A 20,912-nucleotide genomic window follows, 5' to 3' on the forward strand; every position below is an offset into this window, starting at 1 on the left:
GTGTGTGTGTGTGTGTGTGTGTGTGTGTGTGTGTGTGTGTGTGTGTGTGTGTGTGTGTGTGTGTGTGTGTGGGAGAGAGAGAGAGAGAATGGGTGAATAAGACATGCTGGATAAAGCATTTTGAGTCCCCAAGTAGAGTAGAGAAACGCTATATAATAACCACAATTTCCAATATATAAAGTGTCTGGAGATGATTTAATCAGTTTGGATGATGCAAGGTGATACCTATCATTAATCCTCTTTCTTCTGCCTTCATTCTAATCTTAGATGCCATGAAGTCAGAAGACAGGCAGAAGCTTGCAAAAGAGCGGCGAGAGGAGAAAGCGAAATATCTAGGTAAGTAAAAACCAGGGGTGGGAGGCCATTTCTTTTAAATGGATAGAGAGCTCCACCTGGTGTTAGGGTGGAGGAGGTTGTTAGCAGTTGATTGGCTACTGGGTTGGCTTTAGGCTGCAAAAGGCATGCTCAACATTATACACACAGACACTTGGAGAGGATAAAAAGGTAGTTTGGACTTCTACAGAAAATGGGCCAAAATCAGTAAAAGCCAAGCCACCATTTTACCAGAGACAAGTGAGCATCTGTTTTCTGCATGCATGCTGAAACAGTCTTGAGCACTATCAAGACGCTTATTTATTGTTTTTGTATGAACAAAATCATTGCTTTAGCTCAACTGATACACATTACATTGTTCAAAAATGCTGCACGAATGACAAAAACGTACACGTTGATGGGGCTGAATATTTTATAACTTTTATAACTTATGACGAGTTGTGAAAGCCGAGAAAGTGCCCCAACTTACACTGATGCATTTTCAAGAAATGTCACAGCTCTCTCAGCACCTATGAGTTGTCTCTCTTTTTGTTTAACACGTGGCTCTCACATTATCACTTGCCTACTTGCCATGCACTGCTTTGCATGATTGACAGCTGCCTCTATCTTTTCTCTCACCCTTTACTCCTGCAGAAGAGCTCAGCAAGTTGCAAGGTAAGCCACTCACCTGTGTTTTTGTGGTGGTGGTGGTGGTGGTGCCAATGAATACCCTTTTTGATCATTCAGTTTCAGCTTAATAAAGTTCAGTAGTAAAAGCTAGAGCTGGGGAATGCACCAAAAGCTCAATGATCCTGCCTATAAAGAGAAGCAGCATGTAGAATAATGACTACTGTTTCAGTAATAGTGTAACAAAAATAAAGCTTTTTTGTAAATTTTAAAGCATAATTACACTTTTTAAAAAATATATATATATCAAGTTAAGTGCTGCAAAGACAAAACTTGCATATTGACTTTTGGTAATAAAACCCAGCCCTAGAGCCTTTTCATTTATTTAATCCCCATAATGTTTCTTGTTTTAATCCTCCTCTTTTCCTGTGACAAAAATTTAAAATTTCACCCTCCCTTTCTCTGAACATCATAAATATGACTTAAACAAAAATCATGTACTCACTAAACCATCATTTATGTGTGAAAACCCTGTTACTTAACAGGAAGTTGTGGGTGACGAGAAGCCCACCCTTACACTGACTGTTGTTTATCCACGTTCTAACAGCAGTCACCACAAAACTCTTTGGATTTAAAAAAAAATGTACAAACACCAAGCCACAAAACCACCATGATAATCATCTTACTGGATGAATTGATGGTTTGCTGCCGAATTTATCTTGGCTGTGAAATTATATATCAACAACTTTATGTTGCCAAACAGGACCAAAAAAGTTCAAAATGTTCTTAAAAGGGAAAATATGTAAAGTAGTGTTCAGATACTGAGCCGAGTTGTATATCACCCAGCCTGTACGCACCGCGATACTTGCGTGAAAGTCACACAACGCAGTTCTTTTTTTAAAGCTAGTTGTTGTCACACTCGTACTTTCTGTAAAGCTTTGCTGTCTAATCCAAATTTGTGTTGGATGGCAGTAAGATGAGGTCAGCAGACTTCATACTGTGGATCAGTCTAATTGGGTGATCACTGTGGTACGCCAGATGGTAGGGGTCTGATCTAATACTCTCAGCCAGCTTGGGATAAAAGATGCGATCTTGCCAAAGCTTGTGTTTACAATATCAGCTTAAGGGATCTTATATCGCCAGAACCATTTCTAGTAGCAGAGGTATAAGTAGAAAAAAAATCTACATATACGAGCTCATCTGCTATTGGATTTGTTCTGTTATAGTTGCATAGATAGATGCTACTCTCATACCCTGTCCATCTTTGGTGAGGAGGTATAAATACTTAATGTACCAGGGTTAGCGCAGCCCTTTGGCAATGACTATTTAATGGCCATACTGTAGCAGGTCTAGATGCTGCTTGTCAGCGCTGATCACTGTCAGGAGAGAGTTGAGGAATGTCAGTGTCACTCTGGTACACTGTAACCGTCAAGACCCCAGCCAGTATCCAGCTCATTTCCTCCTGCAACCCACACCTATATTCTGAAGAACCATTGCAACTGTGAGAGAATCAAATTTAAAAACGTAATCATCAAATGTCACAGACCTGACTTGCATGGAAAGAGTGGAAACACTTGTGTGACCTAAAGGTTTCCCTTCTGAGAAGGGAGGAAAAACTGGATGTGGAAAACTGCATTTGTAGGCGCTGGGATCTATTTCCTCCCCCTACTCGTCTCATCACTGCACAATAGGTGAATTATAAAACAGTTTCCACTGTGCTCTACTTAAAGTTCCCTAAAGCTTTAAGTCCGTGGAAGGTAAAGTTAAGGTACGTCTCAAATCGGGGCCATCGAACTCTGATATATACACTGCAGCAGTTAGAAGTGTTTTCTGCAAGATGCTGACATGCAGGGCCTCAGTATAACTTTTATAAATTTCAGATCCCCTAGCCTCCAGTGCCTCTGCAATTATCCATCACTCTAGTCTGAAATCCACTATCAGTTGATTTTGGTGCATCAAGTGCTTCAGGGCGCAAAGCTTTACTTCTTTGAAAAGCCGATTGTTTGTGGAGGTTTGTAGTTTAAAGAAGTACGAAGAGTTGTGTACACAGAGGCAGCTGCAAAAGCCTCCTTCACGCTGTTTTTGAATGGCTCTCTGACAAAGAGGTGATTTCCATATCAAAGTGTGTGGTTTACTGAAGCTGAAGTGTAAGCTGTATGCGATTACGATGACATAAAAATGTCAGTTCAGAAGTCCCGCATCCATCTAATTTGGTTTTATGCAGTATTGAATTTATTTTTTCCAAACTCAAAAAGAGGTCTGATGTGAAGAGCAACATTTCTTTTTCAAAAACTGCTTTATGTAATGTAAAACATCAGAGTCGCTTGATTTTGGGATTGCTTCAATGTTGGGATTATTGTTTTTTTTTCTCCCAACATGCCAAGTAGTGACTCTCAAAGAGAGTAGAATTGGGGTGTTATATATTATTCTGATCGAACAGTGGAGGGAGACAGGACTTTACTTTTTCAGCACTCAACTGGAAAATATCTTCTCTCCTGACTATATTATCTGCCTTCTCTTAGCGGCCAAAAAGACCCAGTGGCTGGAGAAGGAGGAAAAGGCGCGGCAGCTCAGGGAGCAACAGCTGGAGGAACGACGCAGGAAGCTCGAGGAGCAGCGGATCAAGGCGGAAAAGCGGCGAACGGCCTTGGAGGAGAGACAAAAACAGAAACTAGAGAAAAACAAAGTATGTTTGGAAAAGCAATACATGTAATGTGATGCTTCAGTACCTTTGAAAATGATGACTGCTAGATTTTAAGGTGAAATTTCAATGCACACTGTCTGTGGGAGAGCACCTGAACTAGGTCAGCTGCTAGTTTCAATTTAGGGATTTAGGATTTTCGTCAGGGACTCATCAGCTTCACAGGATTCAGGCTGCTCAGTTCACAGACATACATGCCATCCCTCCATATAGACTTAAAATGAATCCACATGCTAAAGACTGATATCTGTTCTGGTATCTGTTTCAGGAACGGTATCAGGCGGCCATCAACAGGTCAACAAAGAAGACGTGGGCAGAAATCCGACAGCAGAGATGGTCGTGGGCTGGTGCACTAAGCCAGAACTCAAGCCAGAAAGAGGGTGAGTATACTGGTGCCTCCTAGATAATGTAGTTTTTCTGAGGAGAAAATTATTTTGCCTCAGTATTACTTATATCAGTTATACTTGGATCTGTTTTTTTTAATGGGACTTTCATGTTTCAGCTATAGCAACTTTGCATGATCATTGTTCAAAATGGTCCCTGTTAACCTTTGTTTGTTTCATTTGCTGTTTGAAACAAACTATTTGAAGTCTTTTTCTCTTCCTTTTTAGTCAACTTTGTTCTGATTGGCTGCCTCTTATAGACAGAAGATGGGAAAAGCAGCTGGGTTTGTCATCTACGCTCACACTCAGAACCGTGTGTCTGAGATGGCCTTATTAAAGATATCTGTGGTCAATGACATCATTCATAGCAAAGAGTAGCAGAAAAGCTGTATGAAATTAAGAGTTTAAAGCAGCCTGAAGTCTGGGCTGTTGGCTGATCCCATTTCAAACTTTGGCCAACATTATGTAGATGACAAAATAAAGAAACAGATAACAGACCTGCTTTAATGATGCAGTTTAAAATAATTGCACATCAAATTCTCCTTCGCTTTCTCTTTTTTTCTGCTAAAGTTGGTCATTTGGCCTGTAAAATATTACAGCTGTTATAGTTTTCCAATTCGCGTGGTGGTCAATTTTACATTGGCATACATTCTCTTGATGGAGCAGACATCAATATTTGTTTGATGGATTTAACACCAAACAAATATTTGATAGTATGAAACCATATCGCTAACACCGCCAAAGCATTTAGATGTGCTGCAGTATAAAATTGGTGCATTATCACCTTGTTCAGATGATACACCAAAACAAATTTTATTGCCTGCTTCTTATTCCCAGCAGTAATCAATAGCTTAGACATTTGCAGTGTTATGACAGGCAGATGATGCCAGCAGTACTCTGTTATATTTTAAACTGGATATGTCTTTACTACATCAGTCACGCTTTTCCTCCTTGAACGCATTTCTGTCAGTACACACTGTTTTGCCTCTTGAACACACTGTTACACGGCTCTTAGCCACTGATCGCGACCAGACTGTATTGATTGCACAAAGTGTATGTGTGTTGCAGTAAGTAGCACGGAACCGCTGACTAGCTACAAGATTCAATTTGTTGTATGCAGTTGCTTAATTTGGGGCTAATAAGTGTCTTGACAGTCCAACAGCCAATTAGATCAGAGCCTTGGTGGTACGCTTTGATGAATGCTTCTGTACCGTGAGCTCCTGTGAACATGAAGTGTCCCATGTTCCATCTCATGCCATGTAATCGCTTCAGCCATATGCCAGGGGAATTATGGACACTCAAACCAATCTCCTTTTCCTCCCTCACTCACCAGCCTGCTGTCGGTCAGATGATGGGAGTAAACAAGTGTAAATAGGCGCCAGTGGAACATTTGAGAGCTCTAGATGTTTGTTTGTTTTTGTCCTTTGGAAATGCTCAGATGTATACATCTTAGCCTCAATCAAAGAGCATACTGCATCATGTGCTGGATTTGTGTGTTTAAACCCACAGTCATGCTCGGCCGACTTTAATGCTGCACCTCCGTGACCACTAAATTGTCCAAGTCATTTGGAGAAAGAGAAGGTTATCCATCGATTGGACTGTGTTTAAGGGATATGAAATTGGGACAGATACAAGTATTGCACATGGATGGTTGCTCTTTTGAAGCGCCAGTTTACGTCAGCAGCTTTGAAATTAGTTTACATTTCCCTGTAGCCACTTCCCATCACATGTTTCCTTGTCAGGGTTGTATTTAATGTGCCATTCTTTTCACTGGGTTTTTTTTTTTACTGGCCTGAAGAGGTGGCTTTTAAAGGTTCCTTCTATATTTGACTTGCAATAGTAGATAAATGCAGATATTGCCTTAGTTAGTTAATGTAGCTATGAGAGTTGTTTGCACTAGATTATATAAATTGAGGCTGAGTGCTTATAAGTTGTATCAAATTTAGTTTATGTGTTCTTAACACCTGAAGATTAACATAACTTTTTAAACAGAAGTCATGTCCAGGTTACGTTGAAGAATGCACAAACATCACTGGTGGTAGTTTTACTGGAGTTACTTGCTCACCAACAAAATTGTGCTGATAGAAACTGTGCAGAGGAAGTGGTACAGAGTTATTTGGAAAAGAAACAAGAAGAAGCAAAACAAAAATAATATTTCTTTCACTTCCACTTTATTGAGCTGGCAGAAACAATATCTGATTGTAAGAGTAATAATACTGTGCTACAGTACAGTTAGAGTTTGGTTATGTGACACTTTGTTAGGAGTATCCACAAAGAAATATCATTCTTTAAATGCATGTTTTGTGCCACGGGTGGTCTGTCTGTACACTTGAAGGCTTGCAGAGGTGAACAGATCTCTTCCCGTGTGCATGTTTACAATCAACGGTCAGCACACAAGAATAGCCTTGGATTGGGTTGGATTACACTTGGTGTCGTTGCCTTTACAGTGAGTGGGTATAAATTTGTAAAGGCATCACCTCAGCATAGCCCATGACGTCACACAAGCTCCACATCTTCTTCTCAAACCATGTGACCTGTGTGAACATCTGTGTGGCGCTCTCTTGGCTTCTTAGGCAGATGCTCTGTTTCAACGGTCAACCTGCCCAAACACGTGGACTCTGTTATAAACAAGCGACTCTCCAAGTCCTCCGCCACGCTCTGGAACTCGCCCAACAGAAGTAAGGCTACATCTGGAATGCCCCGCTCCTGTTTTAAATGTCCATCATTCTGACACTGCCAGCACTACCGAACCCGTCCATCATTGTCTTTTTTCAGTTACTTCTTCCCCTTTGATTTCAATCCTCTTCTTGCTTGATGGTTGATATTTGACCCATTTCCATCTTCCAAAAATCACAAGTTTTTTTTTTTTTCATTCCAAACTTTGGGTTGTGGTTTTGTTTGACATGCTCTGCATGCTCATATTTTGATATGGGAGTATTCCTAGTGGCGTTTTACTGTCCTTTGGTTGGTTAATTGTGTGGTGATGGCCTTTTCATTCCTGATGTGCCCAGTCCTTTTGTGTCCATTTGTCACCATAACGTACTGAATCACAGCCGTCTTTTTGTCTTAAATGTTTTTATTGATTTAATTGGTTTTTGTTGATTTCTTTAAATCGAGTTTGTGTCTCCAAGCTTAAGATGAGTATAGCTTTTTATAGCTCTACAGTTAACAAGGCCACTGCATACTTCTACACAGTCAGAGAAGAAAGTTAGTCAGTGAGTCAGCATTTTCTTAATGTATTCTCCTCGGAGCAGGTACTGTTCCTCTGTACTGGTAGAAAAAAAATCGACGGGTAACTTCCTCACTTGTCTTTTTTCCCCGTCACAGTTAAAACTCCCAAACCTTACTCCTTCTACATCTTACACCCAAATGAGACGCACGATTCTGCTTCTTCTCCGTTTGTGCACAAGGCTGTCTACAAAAGAATTACCAATAACCCCTCTTCTCCTCGGTCATACCCATGCAGGTCAAGGTTACAGTGGACACATATACTGGCCTATTTTTCTTCTTTAAGTGGTACTGGTGTTTTATTGGTTTATTGTATGGTTCTTCTGGATTGCAGATGCAGTTCTACACTACACTTCTACACTTTACATTTGGTGTTGGGTGAGGAGTAACATTTCCCGTTTAACCATGAATGTGAGCTGAGATATAACAAAGCTTCCTCTGGTTCACGGCATCCCATTATCATGTATCTTTGGAGATAATTGAATAATTTTATTTTTCCTTCTTGCAGCGCGCAGCCTTGCGTTGAGTCCGTGGGAGAGCAGCATAGTCGACCGGCTGATGACACCAACTCTTTCTTTCCTCGCCCGGAGCCGCAGTGCTGCTAGTGTCCTCACAAATGGAAAAGACGGTCGTAAGTTTTCTTCTTTTTTTAGAAGCCTCAAATGAGTTGTTGCCGTCAGTGTGAATTTAGTGAATACTATTAGTATATAAATGTTGGCAAGGCTTAATTATTTGTTGCTCTGTTCTTTAGACTCTCCTCTCTGCCCTCGTTCAGCCTCAGCAAGTCCGTTGACCCTGTGTGGCCATCAGCCGCACCACCGCTGCTCTGACCGCTGGAGGGTGACGTCCAGCTCACCAGATATCACCCAGCGTCAACGCAGGCGGAGCTCCACACCTGTAAGTCTGCATAATTACCTATATGACATTATTATATAATCTATATGCCGTTACCAATCTGCTTCTTTTTGCTTTGCATGTTGATATTTTCCATCTTTATACAGATGGATAAAAACAAGAAGGAAAAGAAAGACAAAGAAAGGGAGAATGAAATGGAAAAAAGTGCCATCACTAAAGAAAAAGTGCTGAAGAAGAGACAGTCTCTACCTAGTATGAGACATAGACCTGATCCAAGGTAAAACACTTAACAGATTTAATATTGGCTTGAATATTTCCCCACTATCAGTACTGTGAGTTATATATATTTTATGGCTGCAGTGCAACATTTTTATTCCATTTAGTTACAAAATGTCAAAAGAATATCAACAAGTTTTGAGTCGAACAGAGAAATTTAAGCTTTTCACATTTTAGTCAGATATCAGCTCACAGATCAATCTTCTGTTAGTAAATCATCTAATCATCTAACTGGTGCTATCAATAACGTATGATGAAGAATAATCCAGTGACATTACAAAAACGAAAGACAAAATGAAGCTAACAATAAAGACTCAACAGACTGTATAGCATACCTATATAGAAATCAGTGAGGGGATAGCATGCTAGCATGCAACTTATTTACAGTAGAGTTTTCTTGGATAGTCAGCATATCAGCAACAGTCTCGAGTTAAGCATATTTGGTGGCCAATTTCATATATTCTTATTCTTATTTATTTTATCGGTGGATTAAAATATTCACCATATATACTACTAAAGTTCAGATGTTGCTAACCAGTTAATCCAGGCCCTGGACCATGTAGTGCATGCGTGGAAGCATCCACATTTGGCACATATACACAAAAATAAATCACAGAAACCTGAGTTCAATGCTAAACATTTTCAATAAATGTCTGGCCTCTGGGAAACCTAGCAAAAAGCTCCAACCCCCATGTAAAGTCAAAATGTCAAAGCTACCATCTCAGTTTAAAGTTTACATTATTCCATAACCTTAGAACCAGTTAAGAAATCTAAGTTATAATAACGCACCCTTTTTACTCTTTTAAATACGCAGAAACAAAAACTGCATTGTAAACCAGATTAGCCTTGGATGCACCTGACCTGCAGCCTGTTTCTGGTCAATGACTGGGTTTGTTTTGGTCTGTGCTGCAAAGACTTCATATTTCATGCATTGCTTGAGCATATGCATTGAGTGAATACCCAAGAATTTACCCTCTAATCCCCTGGTCCCAGAATAAATGACATCCATGACAGAAGGGATAGAAAAGAAGAAAAAAAAAATCAATTTCTTTTGACTCAACAAAAAGGCAGCAAAGAGCTTGGCAGAGCAGTCAGCGCCAGAGGCTCAAGGGGGGAAAAAATCTTCAGCATAATGGATGTTGTTCCTCCAAGTGCTGCATTGCTGGGATGCTAACTGATAATGCACTATCAGGCATGATGCAATGTTTGAGTGCTTTGACTGCTGAGATCCTGTGCCGATGTCAGAGTTTCTTAAAGACATGTGCCATTTTAAGCATTTCAGGCCAGGTCTAAATATATAATGTGGTACGAGAGAACAACGCTGAGAACTGTTGACACAATTTTCCATCCTTCAGCTTTTGTTTTTACTTTTTTCCAGTCCTAGTCCTTTATCAAGACAACGGCCAGCGTCCCCTGCCACACCCAAGGGCAGAACTGCCTCTCCCAGCCCTGCTGCCTCCCCCAAGCCTCCGTCAGCACGCGGAAGCCCGTCGACCCCAAAGGCCCGGCCCAAAAGAGCCAGGACCCCTGCCAGGATAGACCACCGGACCTCTTCACCTGCCCCTCTTGAGAGAGTGAGACAGCCCCATAGGCTAGCCACCCCAGAAGAGAAAAAGAGTGAGTACAAAAAAGAGTGATAATCATGTCCTTCAGACTGGACTATAATTAATTTCAAATCAATTCAATCAAATCAAGCAGTTAGTGAAATGAATTGTCCAAAGTGAGTTTGGATGGTTATCTCTGTCTCTCTGTGTTAGCCCTGTGGCAGACTGGTGACATAGTTCAATTATGAACAGCTTCTCTCTATTTTTATTGTCTTCCCAAAGAGATTCCCTCTGCCTGTGACTGAACAGAAAAACACATGTAGTGAAATTGAAACAGTGGTCAAAGATTACCGTCAAGCGTAATTAGTCATGGAAATAAAGGGCGCACACTGAATGAGCCACACAGAGATCGTGGTCGGGGTCTTCTCTCGCACAAAGCTAAGAGGCTGTGCTAATCAGTCTTAAATATATAATTACTGCATTTGTAGGGTGAATGGCTGTGGTTGTTTACAGTTTAATAATAATTAACGGGCATCTCTTTATGAAAGCAAATACATTTCTGTGACTCTCCGCTTACAATACTGTTATTTCTTTTAGGTTCCCCTGTGGCTCCTGCCATTGTTGTATCCTCAGCTACTGCCAATGCATCAGGCACACCAGTCACAGCCAGCGCCATTTCCTCCTTGCCCGAGCCAGCCAATTCCTCTCCCTCTGTGCGTGCAGTGTCACCTGCACCCTCTCCATCCGCTAAGCCCATGGCAGGCACGAATGACCCAGAAGAGGCGGCTCGTATTCTGGCAGAGAAACGCCGACAGGCCCGAGAGCAGAGGGAGAGGGAAGAGCAGGAACGCCGCGAACAGGAAGAGAAAGAGAGGTCAGCTGGTTTTTAAAACGCATGCAAAGACAAAACGGTGACTATGCAACTCCTGTAAGCTGTGGGAAGTTTTTGAACTATGTAATATTCTCCTTTTCTTGTCAGCTATGCCAAAACCTGTACAAAAGGTTATAAGTGGGAATAAATATAAAAAAATACTTGGGCAAAAAAAACATTTTGCATATCATTGTGAGGAAGAAGCTGTAGATATAGAGTAGTAGTTGTTTATGCAGCAGAATAAACCCACTCTGGACATTTAGCTATTTTCTGGGCAAATTCTGTGTAAATGGTTACATGTAAGGCAAATCATGAAGGGCTGGATGGACTATCCAAGCATATTCAAGATGAATGACTCTGCATTATCTCCAGATGTGTAACCATTTTTGATTTTGACCACAGCAAGTAACTATTTACTCCCTGGAAACTGATTTGATCTTTTTTCGGCACTCTTAATTCCAATTGTTTCCTTTCTCGTTCACACTGCTTACACTACGAGTAAATCAATTTAAATTGTTTATGACATTCGGAGCATTTGGCAGACGACTTTGTAGATAAAATGTCTTTGAAAAAGAGATTTTAATCTCAAGAGACTTTATGGTTAACTAAAAAAATAATCTTATCTCAACCTTGTATTCAAACACTTCAGGATCCTGAGAGAGGAACGCTTAGCGAGGGAAGCAGAGGAGAGACAACGCAGGGAGGAGGAGGCACGGGCCATGGCTGAGGAGCAGAGGAAGAGGGATGAAGCGAAGAGGCTGCAAGAGGAGAAGGAGGCTCAGGAAAGGGCCAAAGCTGAGCATGAGGAGAATTTACGGCTGCAGAAACAGGTATGCTGTCAACCTGCCCCTGGTTTCCAGAAGAGTATCAAGTGTATTTAAAGGAGTCTTGTAGTCACTCATCAGGTCTGGTTAGTTAGACGAGCATAAAACAGGACAACAGTCATAACTAGCTGATAACTCACTGTATTGCCACATCATTCCACTCTTTCCACCATGCCAAAACGTACACGGAAAACAATGAGACCCTTTCAGGTGCTGCTCACATTGACCTTGTCTGATATCATGTTCATCCTACAAACCCAGTCACCTATTTTGGGATGTTGTTGTCTTTTAAAGGTAAATATTAATCTGATCTGGTGAACATGGAGCGACACTGAATGTGGCCCCTTTAACCTTTCAGTCTGCCAGATAATCCACCCGAACAGTATTGATTCTTCTTGTGTTTGCGGAAGTGGTTGTTGAGAACCAGATGACAATGAAGCTTGATAAGCAGAAAACAGAATGTGGCCATTCATCAGAGTGATCGATTATTCTGGGGTCGTGATTAATTGTGTCACTGCAGTATGTACGTTGCTATCAGATCAGGGCGCTTTGTCTCCCCCTTGTGGTTTGTCACAGAAGTGGCATTTGTGGTCAAACACGTTTCAGTAGAATTATGCAAAGACTTAAGTGTTGTCTTTCACTTTGAATCGCCCCCATGAAGCTGTAAATGTTGAAAATAGATCCTTTTGGCTCAAAGGTACAGAAAAATATCCCTTTTGTGGTCGTAGACAATAATTGCAGGGAGCAACCACACCCTTGTTACGTAAAAGGCATGTTATTTTGGCTGATGTTTTTTCCCTCTTCTGCTGCCATTAAAGTTGTGGTTGGATTTTTGCTTGTGTGTGTTTCAGAAAGAGGAGGCTGAGGCTAGAGCTCGGGAGGAGGCGGAGAAGCAGCGCCTGGAGAGGGAGAAACACTTCCAGAAGGAGGAGCAGGAGAGGCTGGAGAGGAAAAAGGTAGGGCCATACATCTGTCCTGCCAATGTTGTTTCTTTCAGCCAAGTAACTGAATTCCAAAAAGGAAATGGATATTTATGGGTTGTAAAGGATCATAAATGCAAAAATATCCCAGCTTGGATTTTTTTTTTTTTAAAGTCCAAAGTTGTTGTTTTTTCTAACTGTCCTGTAGTGCCGTTTATCTATTTTTGGTGGGAGCTGGATTGTGTAGTAGATTGTAAAAATGTCTGTCTTCTTTTGAATATAACTGAACTAAATAACACTCGTGCTTGGTGCTCAATATATGCAATACATGTGAGAAACTCAGAAGTGATTGTCTCTTTACAGCAATCATGACAAAGTGGCTAATAAATAAATAAATCAACTTGTGAGTAGTTTCACGTAGCTCCACTGAGATATCATTCTGCAGAAGAAAGTGTCCATGTGCCTATGATAACAGTCTCATGCTAGTGGCAGCAAGACCAGATGAAAACATTAACGGTGTCCATGCTCAGCTGTGCTGCATGTTTGGTTTCCTTCCAAATGCAGACAATGAAAAGAAGTTGAAATTGCTCACAACAATGTTTAAAAGTCATTATTTCTGGAAGGAGACATTGCTACTGAGTTTTTAAAACGCATTTGTTGGCACTTTGAAAACCTCAAGGCATGTGCCATCGTTTTCCTTTATATTGATGACAAGACATAACAATCTGAATGCATCAGTAGCATTACATGCAAGTACATTCGATTTGGAGTTGAACTTTTCCTTTCGAAATACAGCATCTCCAAACAGTGGCTGATTTAAAAGAGGAAAATGTTCTCTTGCACGATACAGAGTAATGCCAAAATCAATTTTGTAGTCGGTTTACAAAAGCTCTCCTCCCCCGGTGGTGGTATATTCCAAGATACATTCATCCTGAGGTCGGCCCTTTTTACATGACAAACGCAGGCTTGAAAGTTGAATCCCTGAAACAAGATGAATGATGTTTTTGGCTTGTCCTGGATCGGCTGTCTGCATGCCATGATTTAATAGGGCTTACAATGTGAATGAGCATTAAGCTATATATAACACTAATAACAGCGAGCTAGCTGTGTCAGTCATCTGTGTGTGGATCCTTTCTCATGTGTACTGATACCTGGGCCTTTGGTGAACATATATTCAAGTATATCACACACATAAGATCGTGCCTCTGCAGGCTATCTAAGCCTTTCTTTCCCTCTCCTCATCTTCTCTCCATGTGTGAAAGGCTGTTATCTAGGCGTGCCAGGCCTAGCTCCGCCAGCTGAAGTCTTGCTGTTGGCAGGAATTAGCCCACAAGAACAGCATGTCCTCTGCCCCAAAGACTTGCACCGCAGTCGCACTACACAAAACTCCTTTTACAGTCCTCTACCAAACCTAAGTGACTCAGTCTTATTACCTCAGCACAGGTGTTTATAGGTACCTCGAGCAGCACAACAACTCTTTACTCCTGAAACAGACATTTTGATGCCAAACTAGATACCAAAGCTGTGAGCGTGTGAGCGCTCCATATATGATCTTGGATCTTAAAAATGTCTCACTTTTATGAGTGGCAGCTGCAGCTATGATCTAGCTGTCCCAGGCTAGCTGTGTCCTCAAATAAAATTTTCATGTTGTTCAAACCTCTGTGCATACAAATTACCCATGCAGCGTTCTCTATATCACAGTGTAGCACACGCTTACCCTTTCTGTGTTTCCTGTTGTTCAGTATTCACTATTGTTTCAGCTCAGTACACCAACAGCGTTTTTACCCTTATTAGTCTAACCCACCACCCGATGTGCTTCAGTTTATTTTGAGCATAATAACCTCACTGCTTTAAAGAACTAATGAAAAGTGAAAGTTGAACCCTTAGCTTCTATCTAAACAATTCGGCAAGGTGTGTGGTCTAGTCCAGCCGAATAAGCGTAGCCAAATTTTCATCAAGTCAAACCAAATATTTTTTATAGATGTTGCATGAAGCCTATGTTTTACTGGTAATATGATACAACACAAGTGCCAGTATCATTTTAAGCGTTGTTGTCCACCAGTGCACAGAAAATGTACGTCTGCTTATTAGTATCTGGTTCCTTGTGGGGTATTATCTGTTTTATTCCTTTATTTATTCATTTTGTCTTCCTTTTGTAGCGACTGGAGGAGATCATGAAGAGGACACGGAAGACAGATGGAAGTGACAAGGTACATTTAAAAAAAAAAAGAACTTTTTTTTTGTTTGTTTTTTTACAAATTGAAAAAATAAAACTTAGCTTTGCTGTAAAAGCGACTGAAATTCTCTCCCACTTTCACAGAAAGAGACCAAGTCCTCCCCACTCGCACATGTCAATGACAAACAGGCAGAGAGTAGCAAAGGTAAGCCAAGCATCAGTCTGGACTTCCCCTCAGCCTTCTACAAAACATCCCCGAGTGAAATCATTACCCACTACTAGCCTTTAATCTGCTTGAATTACAAAGGATAATTGCCTTAACTCATCTCCCATTAATGTGTTATCTAGGAAGGGATTTAAAACAAAGTGGACGTCTTCTGGCCAGCTGGTGTTCAGAATACTCTTAGACTTTTACTGCTTCGATTAAACTCAAAAGAACTCAATTTTGGTAGATTCTACTGGTGTCTATAAAATACTTTCCACTGATGTACACATAAATATCAGTCTACCTCTTTTACCTCTTCCATAGCTTGCACAAAACAAAGCACAGATATGTCATATGCTTGTTATCAGTTCCCCTGTGAGTAAGATTCACAGAGGGATGCACTTTTAAAAGGCCTATTATACATTTCCCCTCATATCCTGTACAGCTGGAGTTGCTCTTTGCAGAATAGGACCCATGTGGCCTTAGTTTGTTGTCCAATCCCTCGGACTGAGGAGAATTGAGTGGAAGAGTCAGCTTATGGCAACAGCCTGCAGCAGTCTACATTCATTAGAGAGACTTTGAATAAAACAATCATACATGTGTTGCTGCAAAGTTTTCAAACATAAACTACTCTCTCCCTACTTAACAATATCCTTACTAGCGAAATTTTAACATCACACGTTATAAATGAGTAAGATGGAAATGCAGTTTGTGTCAAATTTCACAAATTTCACATTGCAAGGAGACACTAGCGAGCCATTAAGTGGATTGAGACCTGGCAGAAATGCCTTTTAGTTCGTCATGTGTGAGTGTGAATGTCTTTGTTTTATGATATACATGAGGTCAGAAAACTGGACGTCTGCACCTCAATGTTCGAACCCAAATGTTTAAATGACCATTTGAAAATGATGACTAGAGTTTGGCATTTTATTGTGAACGTTTTGAAAAGGATGCAGATTTGGGGGTTGAGTACCCACTCGGGAGGTGTTTCTCCACAGCTATTAAGACTCTGAAGTTAGCAGCTGGTGTGCAATGTCAAAAGAAAATAAAAATGTCTTTTATTTACTTACCATTATGGTCCAGCCTGATCATTTTCTCTATGTTGCTTTACAGTGTTTTGGATATTTAGCAGCAAGATCAGAATTGCTTGCAAATATATTATTCTGTAGAGAGTCATGTAAGCTAGATAAAGCCTGGTCTTCACTGTTAGTTCTTTTTTCTGTATTTGGTTCTAACTGTTAGTTTGTCAGTGCTAATGTTTAGGGGTGGGGGAAAAAAATCGATACTGTGTAGTATCGTGATATTTTGTTTGCTAATAATGTATCGATACAGGGACAGCAGAAATCGATATTTTGTTACAAAAAAGGTTTTTGTGCTCTGACTTCAGAGCACGGTGATCCTTTTTCTGAGCAAGAATCCTGACATTCCTTCACTGTCCAAATGTGTTTAACTTTTTCTTTGGCAGCAATGAACATGACAGTTTACTTATTTTAATTTAAGACATGTTTTATTTTAATTAAGTTTAAAACTTTTTTATTTAATGTAAAATTATATTTTGTTTTAATTTACATTCAAATTCTTCAGTTGCTGAAGGGGCTGCATAGTTTTCATATTGCATAGTTCAGAATAGCTATAATTATACCAGATGGTTGCATTCAGTTAAGTTGGACTAGACTGTAATATAAACCGTTCAGTTTGTCAACAATAAAACTGACTGAAATGAGAGAAAGACTGAGTGTGAGACTTTGTTATTAGATAAAATGAATATTGATAAAGTTTACCTTTATGTACAGAATCTGAATATCGCAAAATATTTTTAAAAAATTGCAATAATATCGTATCGTGCGTTAAGTATCGTGATAATATCGTATCGTGGGATATATGGTGATTCCCACCTCTACTAATGTTTATATATTTTAATGGTGGTTGCAGCTGCAGCATGCATGTGTTTAACCAAATGCATTACACCTACGTTAATAAAATATCCTCCTATACCAGGAAAGTACCAGCTCAGTAATAGGAGCTAATAAGACGATAAAAAATAACTACTAACAGATACACTAGTCTCCTGTTACTGCGACGCAGAAAAAATGTGGGTACTATCACCAACAGTTGAAAAGCAAAAGAGAATCACCAAAAGTGCTGATTCTCCTTAAGAGAGTGAAAAGAGGATGCACACGTGTATGTGTGTTGAGGTTAGCCTGACACATCTCAGGGTTAACACACGGTGTGGGGTGGGATGTTTTATCTCTGTGGTCACACTTAATGACTGTATTGCTTTGTTCTCTCTAGCATCTGCTGACTACCAGCCAACGCCTGAGGTCAGCATTCCCAACAACAAAACAGAAAATGGACAGGCCGATGTCAAGGAAAGGTAAAACTAAAGCTTCTTTCGTTTCTTCTTTGTGTGCACATTGATGCAAGACCACCATGAACAGCACAAAACTTGTGCCAGGAGACCAAGCTGGGAGTTGACAACGAATCAAATCAGCAGGAGGTTCACGTTGCTGTAAACCTCAAGAGAAAACACAAGAAGCCCCATGATTCTGGCCAACAGTAAACAGTTATAACAGTGGGAGAATGATTTGGTATTTAAAAATGTTTACTCTTTGCATTTGATCATGCTTCTTGGGACCATTAAAAAAAAAAAAAAAAGAATCCTCCTATTGTGGTGGGATGACTCATTTGTTTTATGAGTCATTCGGACCCATCCTGACTAGAACCATACCATGATTTATGTCTTCCTCTCCAACAGCCTCTCAATCCAAGCAGTTAATGGGGTCCAGGCTACGAAGCTTGAAAACGGTCTTTCGACGAAAGAAGACACTGTCCACTTGGAAGACATCATCCATCTCACAAATCACGGCAACTCCACTAACGGAGCCCTGGACAAGTCTGAGACCAGCATGCCCACAGAGCCCATCCTTTCTTTTGAAAGCGAGGAGTCATTCATGAAAAAGGCAGGCCCAATGAAGCCTCAGCATGCTGCGGGTACGGAATTACAAACTGCTTTAATATACACAAATGACAACAGCGCAAACATTTGTAACACAAACATGGAAAAGACAATTTACTTAACACAATCTGAAATGATTCATGAAAATATAAATAGAATAGATGAAATGATGCAGGGGAAAAAGCTACAATAGCAATCGTTCCACCACTGTTGAAATGAGATATTGATGGAGTGTTTTCCACAACTGGCTGACCCGTGCTGAAAAGGTCTGGCTGTGCTTTGTAATGAGAGTCCACTTCTCTCCTTCTAGTTAACTTTTTAAGTCCTCGTTCAGGCTAGAGTTCAGGATTGTAAAATAAAAGATGAGGTTTTATTGACAGAGGTAAAAACTAAATCTAAATATATCTCCAATGAAAATTATGCAGATTCAGGCATGATTCATCTGCATCGACCTAGTTCCCATCACCCAATTTGAAAACTGCTGTACAAGGTACCATGGGGTTATTGTCCTTGGCACGGAGCAAGAGAACCTGAATGTGTACTTAATATAAGGTGCAAGTCATCACCCCGGTGAAAGCGAGTCCCCCCTGAGGAGAGGAAGGTGTGGCATGGAGAGAATACCTACACTCACAAGGGGGTGGAGACGGGATATAAAAGAAATAGTGTTGGGAAGGGTGCTGAGAAGGAGGGTATCTTTATACTGTTGACAGCTTTTATTCAAAGTGTCTCACTGACTTGGACCGGGACCCAGTGAGGAATTCCAAGAATGACAGAGGTGATGAGACCCTATCCACAAGTGCTTCACTGCCAGGGGTTAGAAACTGGACTCTGGAGTAATTAAGCTTCATATGACTCCTCATTCATCCTCTTCCCAGCAGCAACGTCAGCAGCACCCTGTCCTCCCCGTTGCTGCTAGATCCTAACTTTCACCTGTTATCCTGAAAGCAAGCCAGCGATCAGAAATACTATGTAAACCAAAAAGAACGATTACCTCTGTTTGCCCCTACTTTAATGAATATTTCACCACCTTTTTTTTAACTACTGCATACTTCTGGTAAGTGTGTAATTAAAAAGGGAACATTCTCACTTCTTATATGCACTCTTGTAAATCTGGATATGTGAGATGACTTTTAGTATGTCAGACTGATTTAATTTTACACAGTAGTTTCTCAGGAGACCGGTTTATTTTGAGGCATGCTTCCAGGGTTTATTTGAATGTTCATACTTGTTGAGGATATGGCCCTCATCGGTCCCACACGTGGCATTGTCAGTCAGATTGAGTTTTTATATGGTAGCCGCTGTTAACAGTAACATTCCCATCTCATTTCTTTGAGTCATGCGAGCTTTCTGTTTGCTGCATGTAAAGACGACAGTAAAGGTTTATGGGCCTTCCAACTGCAACATGTTTTGCATCCTTTTGCATTTATCATTGTCACCAGGTTGGAGGTTTGCAGACCTTGCCATTACGCACTTCAACAAGGTTGAATATATAGTTTAATTTGTCTGTTAGCATGTTCATTAAGCTTGTATGACTGCTGCTCCATCTGGCCTTTAACACTTTTCTCTCTGCCTCATTCACAGAGGTCCTGTGACATATTCCAGCGCTGAAGTGCTTGTTGCCTTAGGCCACTGACCTTTCCTAGTCCTGCCAAAGCTCGCATTGCGAGCCCTGTGACCTGTGCCAATCAAAAAAAAGCAAGCATACTTCCCTCCGAAGATAAAGTGGGTCACAGAAGAAGATGACGACAAAACAACTGACAGAACAGGATGAAAGGTGTTGCCGCATACGGCACCGTTGCTATCGTTCATCAAACTCTTTGCAGCACCGATTCCATGCACCTTGCTACTCAACAGTATCATCCTTTGTACATTATAGTACAGCTGAGTAATGATTACAGTATACAGAAAAAGAACTGTTTTCTTTGCTCTTTAGTTATTTAACTAAAAGAAAAAAATTAAGACTGGGTACAACTTTGTGTATAATGTAAATGAACTTTACGTATCGGGAAAAGGAAGGTTGGATCAGTGGATTAAAGCTGTTTGAAAGGGAGTCATTTCATGCTACTCTATCATGAGTAGATATGAATAAAACCCAGATACTGTACATCCTGGTTTGTACAAAACTACCTGTACCGGTTTTTGAAAAAGGTAAACTGAGAAATCAGAAGATCTGAAATTAAACGTCACAAAGAATGGCTTGTTACTTTGTGTAAACATACTGTTGGTTCATGTCTAAACCTCAGCTATGATTGATTGTATGCATAACTGGATGTAATAATAAATCTGCAACCTTTACAATTAAGAAACTGTAAGACATCAAAGGTCAAATGTCTGTAAACGGAGATCTCCTCCACTATTTAACAATTGAAGCCGTTTCCCTCCCCCACATGTGCAAGCATGACTTTTTTTTTTCTCATTTGAAATTCTGGCGCGTGTATATGCTATAGATATATTTTGATGTGCGATGTAAGGCCAGTGGGAATATCTCAAGTCTTATTAAAGACAAGTGGTCCAGTCTCTGTTCTAATCGTCCTTATGTCCCAACCGTTTAAGGATTTGATGCATTGTGAGATTATTCTTAGCCTGATTCAGATTAGTACACTTAAGAAATAGTTCATTTGTTATCAGTTGAATAGTTTTCTACTTTCATTTGCTTTGTTTACTTCAGACGCTTAACGGTGGCCCACTGTCACTGAAAGTAAAAAGAGAGCACATGTTAACCAAAGGAAAACAGACATCTAAGCGGGACCACAAGCCTTACAGTCTGTGCAGCTAATGTGCTAGGCGTGCAAGTTGGTTCAGCTGTCCATTTCTCTTTGGGTCTCCTTTTACAAAATCTCAACAGGGGGTACATGCCACTCTATCTGCTGGCCCTCTTTCACTATATTCTGCAGGCCTGTGGGAGATCTGGCACGCTGTGTTTGCAGCCCTGTAGGCAGCTGAAGTGCACACAAACACAATTTATGCCTCCTTCTACCACACGTGAAAACATGCCACGCTGATCATATAAATTATGTGACTATGTTCTAACCTT

The 20,912-nt window shown here is 40.5% G+C and overlaps 1 protein-coding gene across 1 annotated transcript in view; it reads left to right on the top strand.

Annotated features, from left to right (window-relative positions):
- Positions 1 to 20,394, top strand: part of map7d1a (MAP7 domain containing 1a) — a 40,613-nt gene extending 20,219 nt beyond the window's left edge. The window contains exons 3-17 of the mRNA XM_005736097.1: positions 268 to 336; positions 3,462 to 3,625; positions 3,909 to 4,020; positions 7,760 to 7,882; positions 8,003 to 8,148; positions 8,253 to 8,383; positions 9,761 to 9,999; positions 10,524 to 10,800; positions 11,447 to 11,627; positions 12,473 to 12,577; positions 14,701 to 14,751; positions 14,862 to 14,922; positions 17,215 to 17,296; positions 17,678 to 17,913; positions 19,460 to 20,394. Of these exons, the coding sequence (XP_005736154.1) occupies positions 268 to 336; positions 3,462 to 3,625; positions 3,909 to 4,020; positions 7,760 to 7,882; positions 8,003 to 8,148; positions 8,253 to 8,383; positions 9,761 to 9,999; positions 10,524 to 10,800; positions 11,447 to 11,627; positions 12,473 to 12,577; positions 14,701 to 14,751; positions 14,862 to 14,922; positions 17,215 to 17,296; positions 17,678 to 17,913; positions 19,460 to 19,470 (1,988 nt within the window). The 3' untranslated portion in view covers positions 19,471 to 20,394. The remainder of the gene's footprint in view (positions 1 to 267; positions 337 to 3,461; positions 3,626 to 3,908; positions 4,021 to 7,759; positions 7,883 to 8,002; positions 8,149 to 8,252; positions 8,384 to 9,760; positions 10,000 to 10,523; positions 10,801 to 11,446; positions 11,628 to 12,472; positions 12,578 to 14,700; positions 14,752 to 14,861; positions 14,923 to 17,214; positions 17,297 to 17,677; positions 17,914 to 19,459) is intronic.
- Positions 20,395 to 20,912: the final 518 nt, after the last annotated feature.

Source organism: Pundamilia nyererei, unplaced genomic scaffold (assembly GCF_000239375.1).
Source record: "Pundamilia nyererei isolate P.nyererei 1_Seehausen unplaced genomic scaffold, PunNye1.0 scaffold00067, whole genome shotgun sequence".
NCBI classification, from domain to species: domain Eukaryota; kingdom Metazoa; phylum Chordata; class Actinopteri; order Cichliformes; family Cichlidae; genus Pundamilia; species Pundamilia nyererei.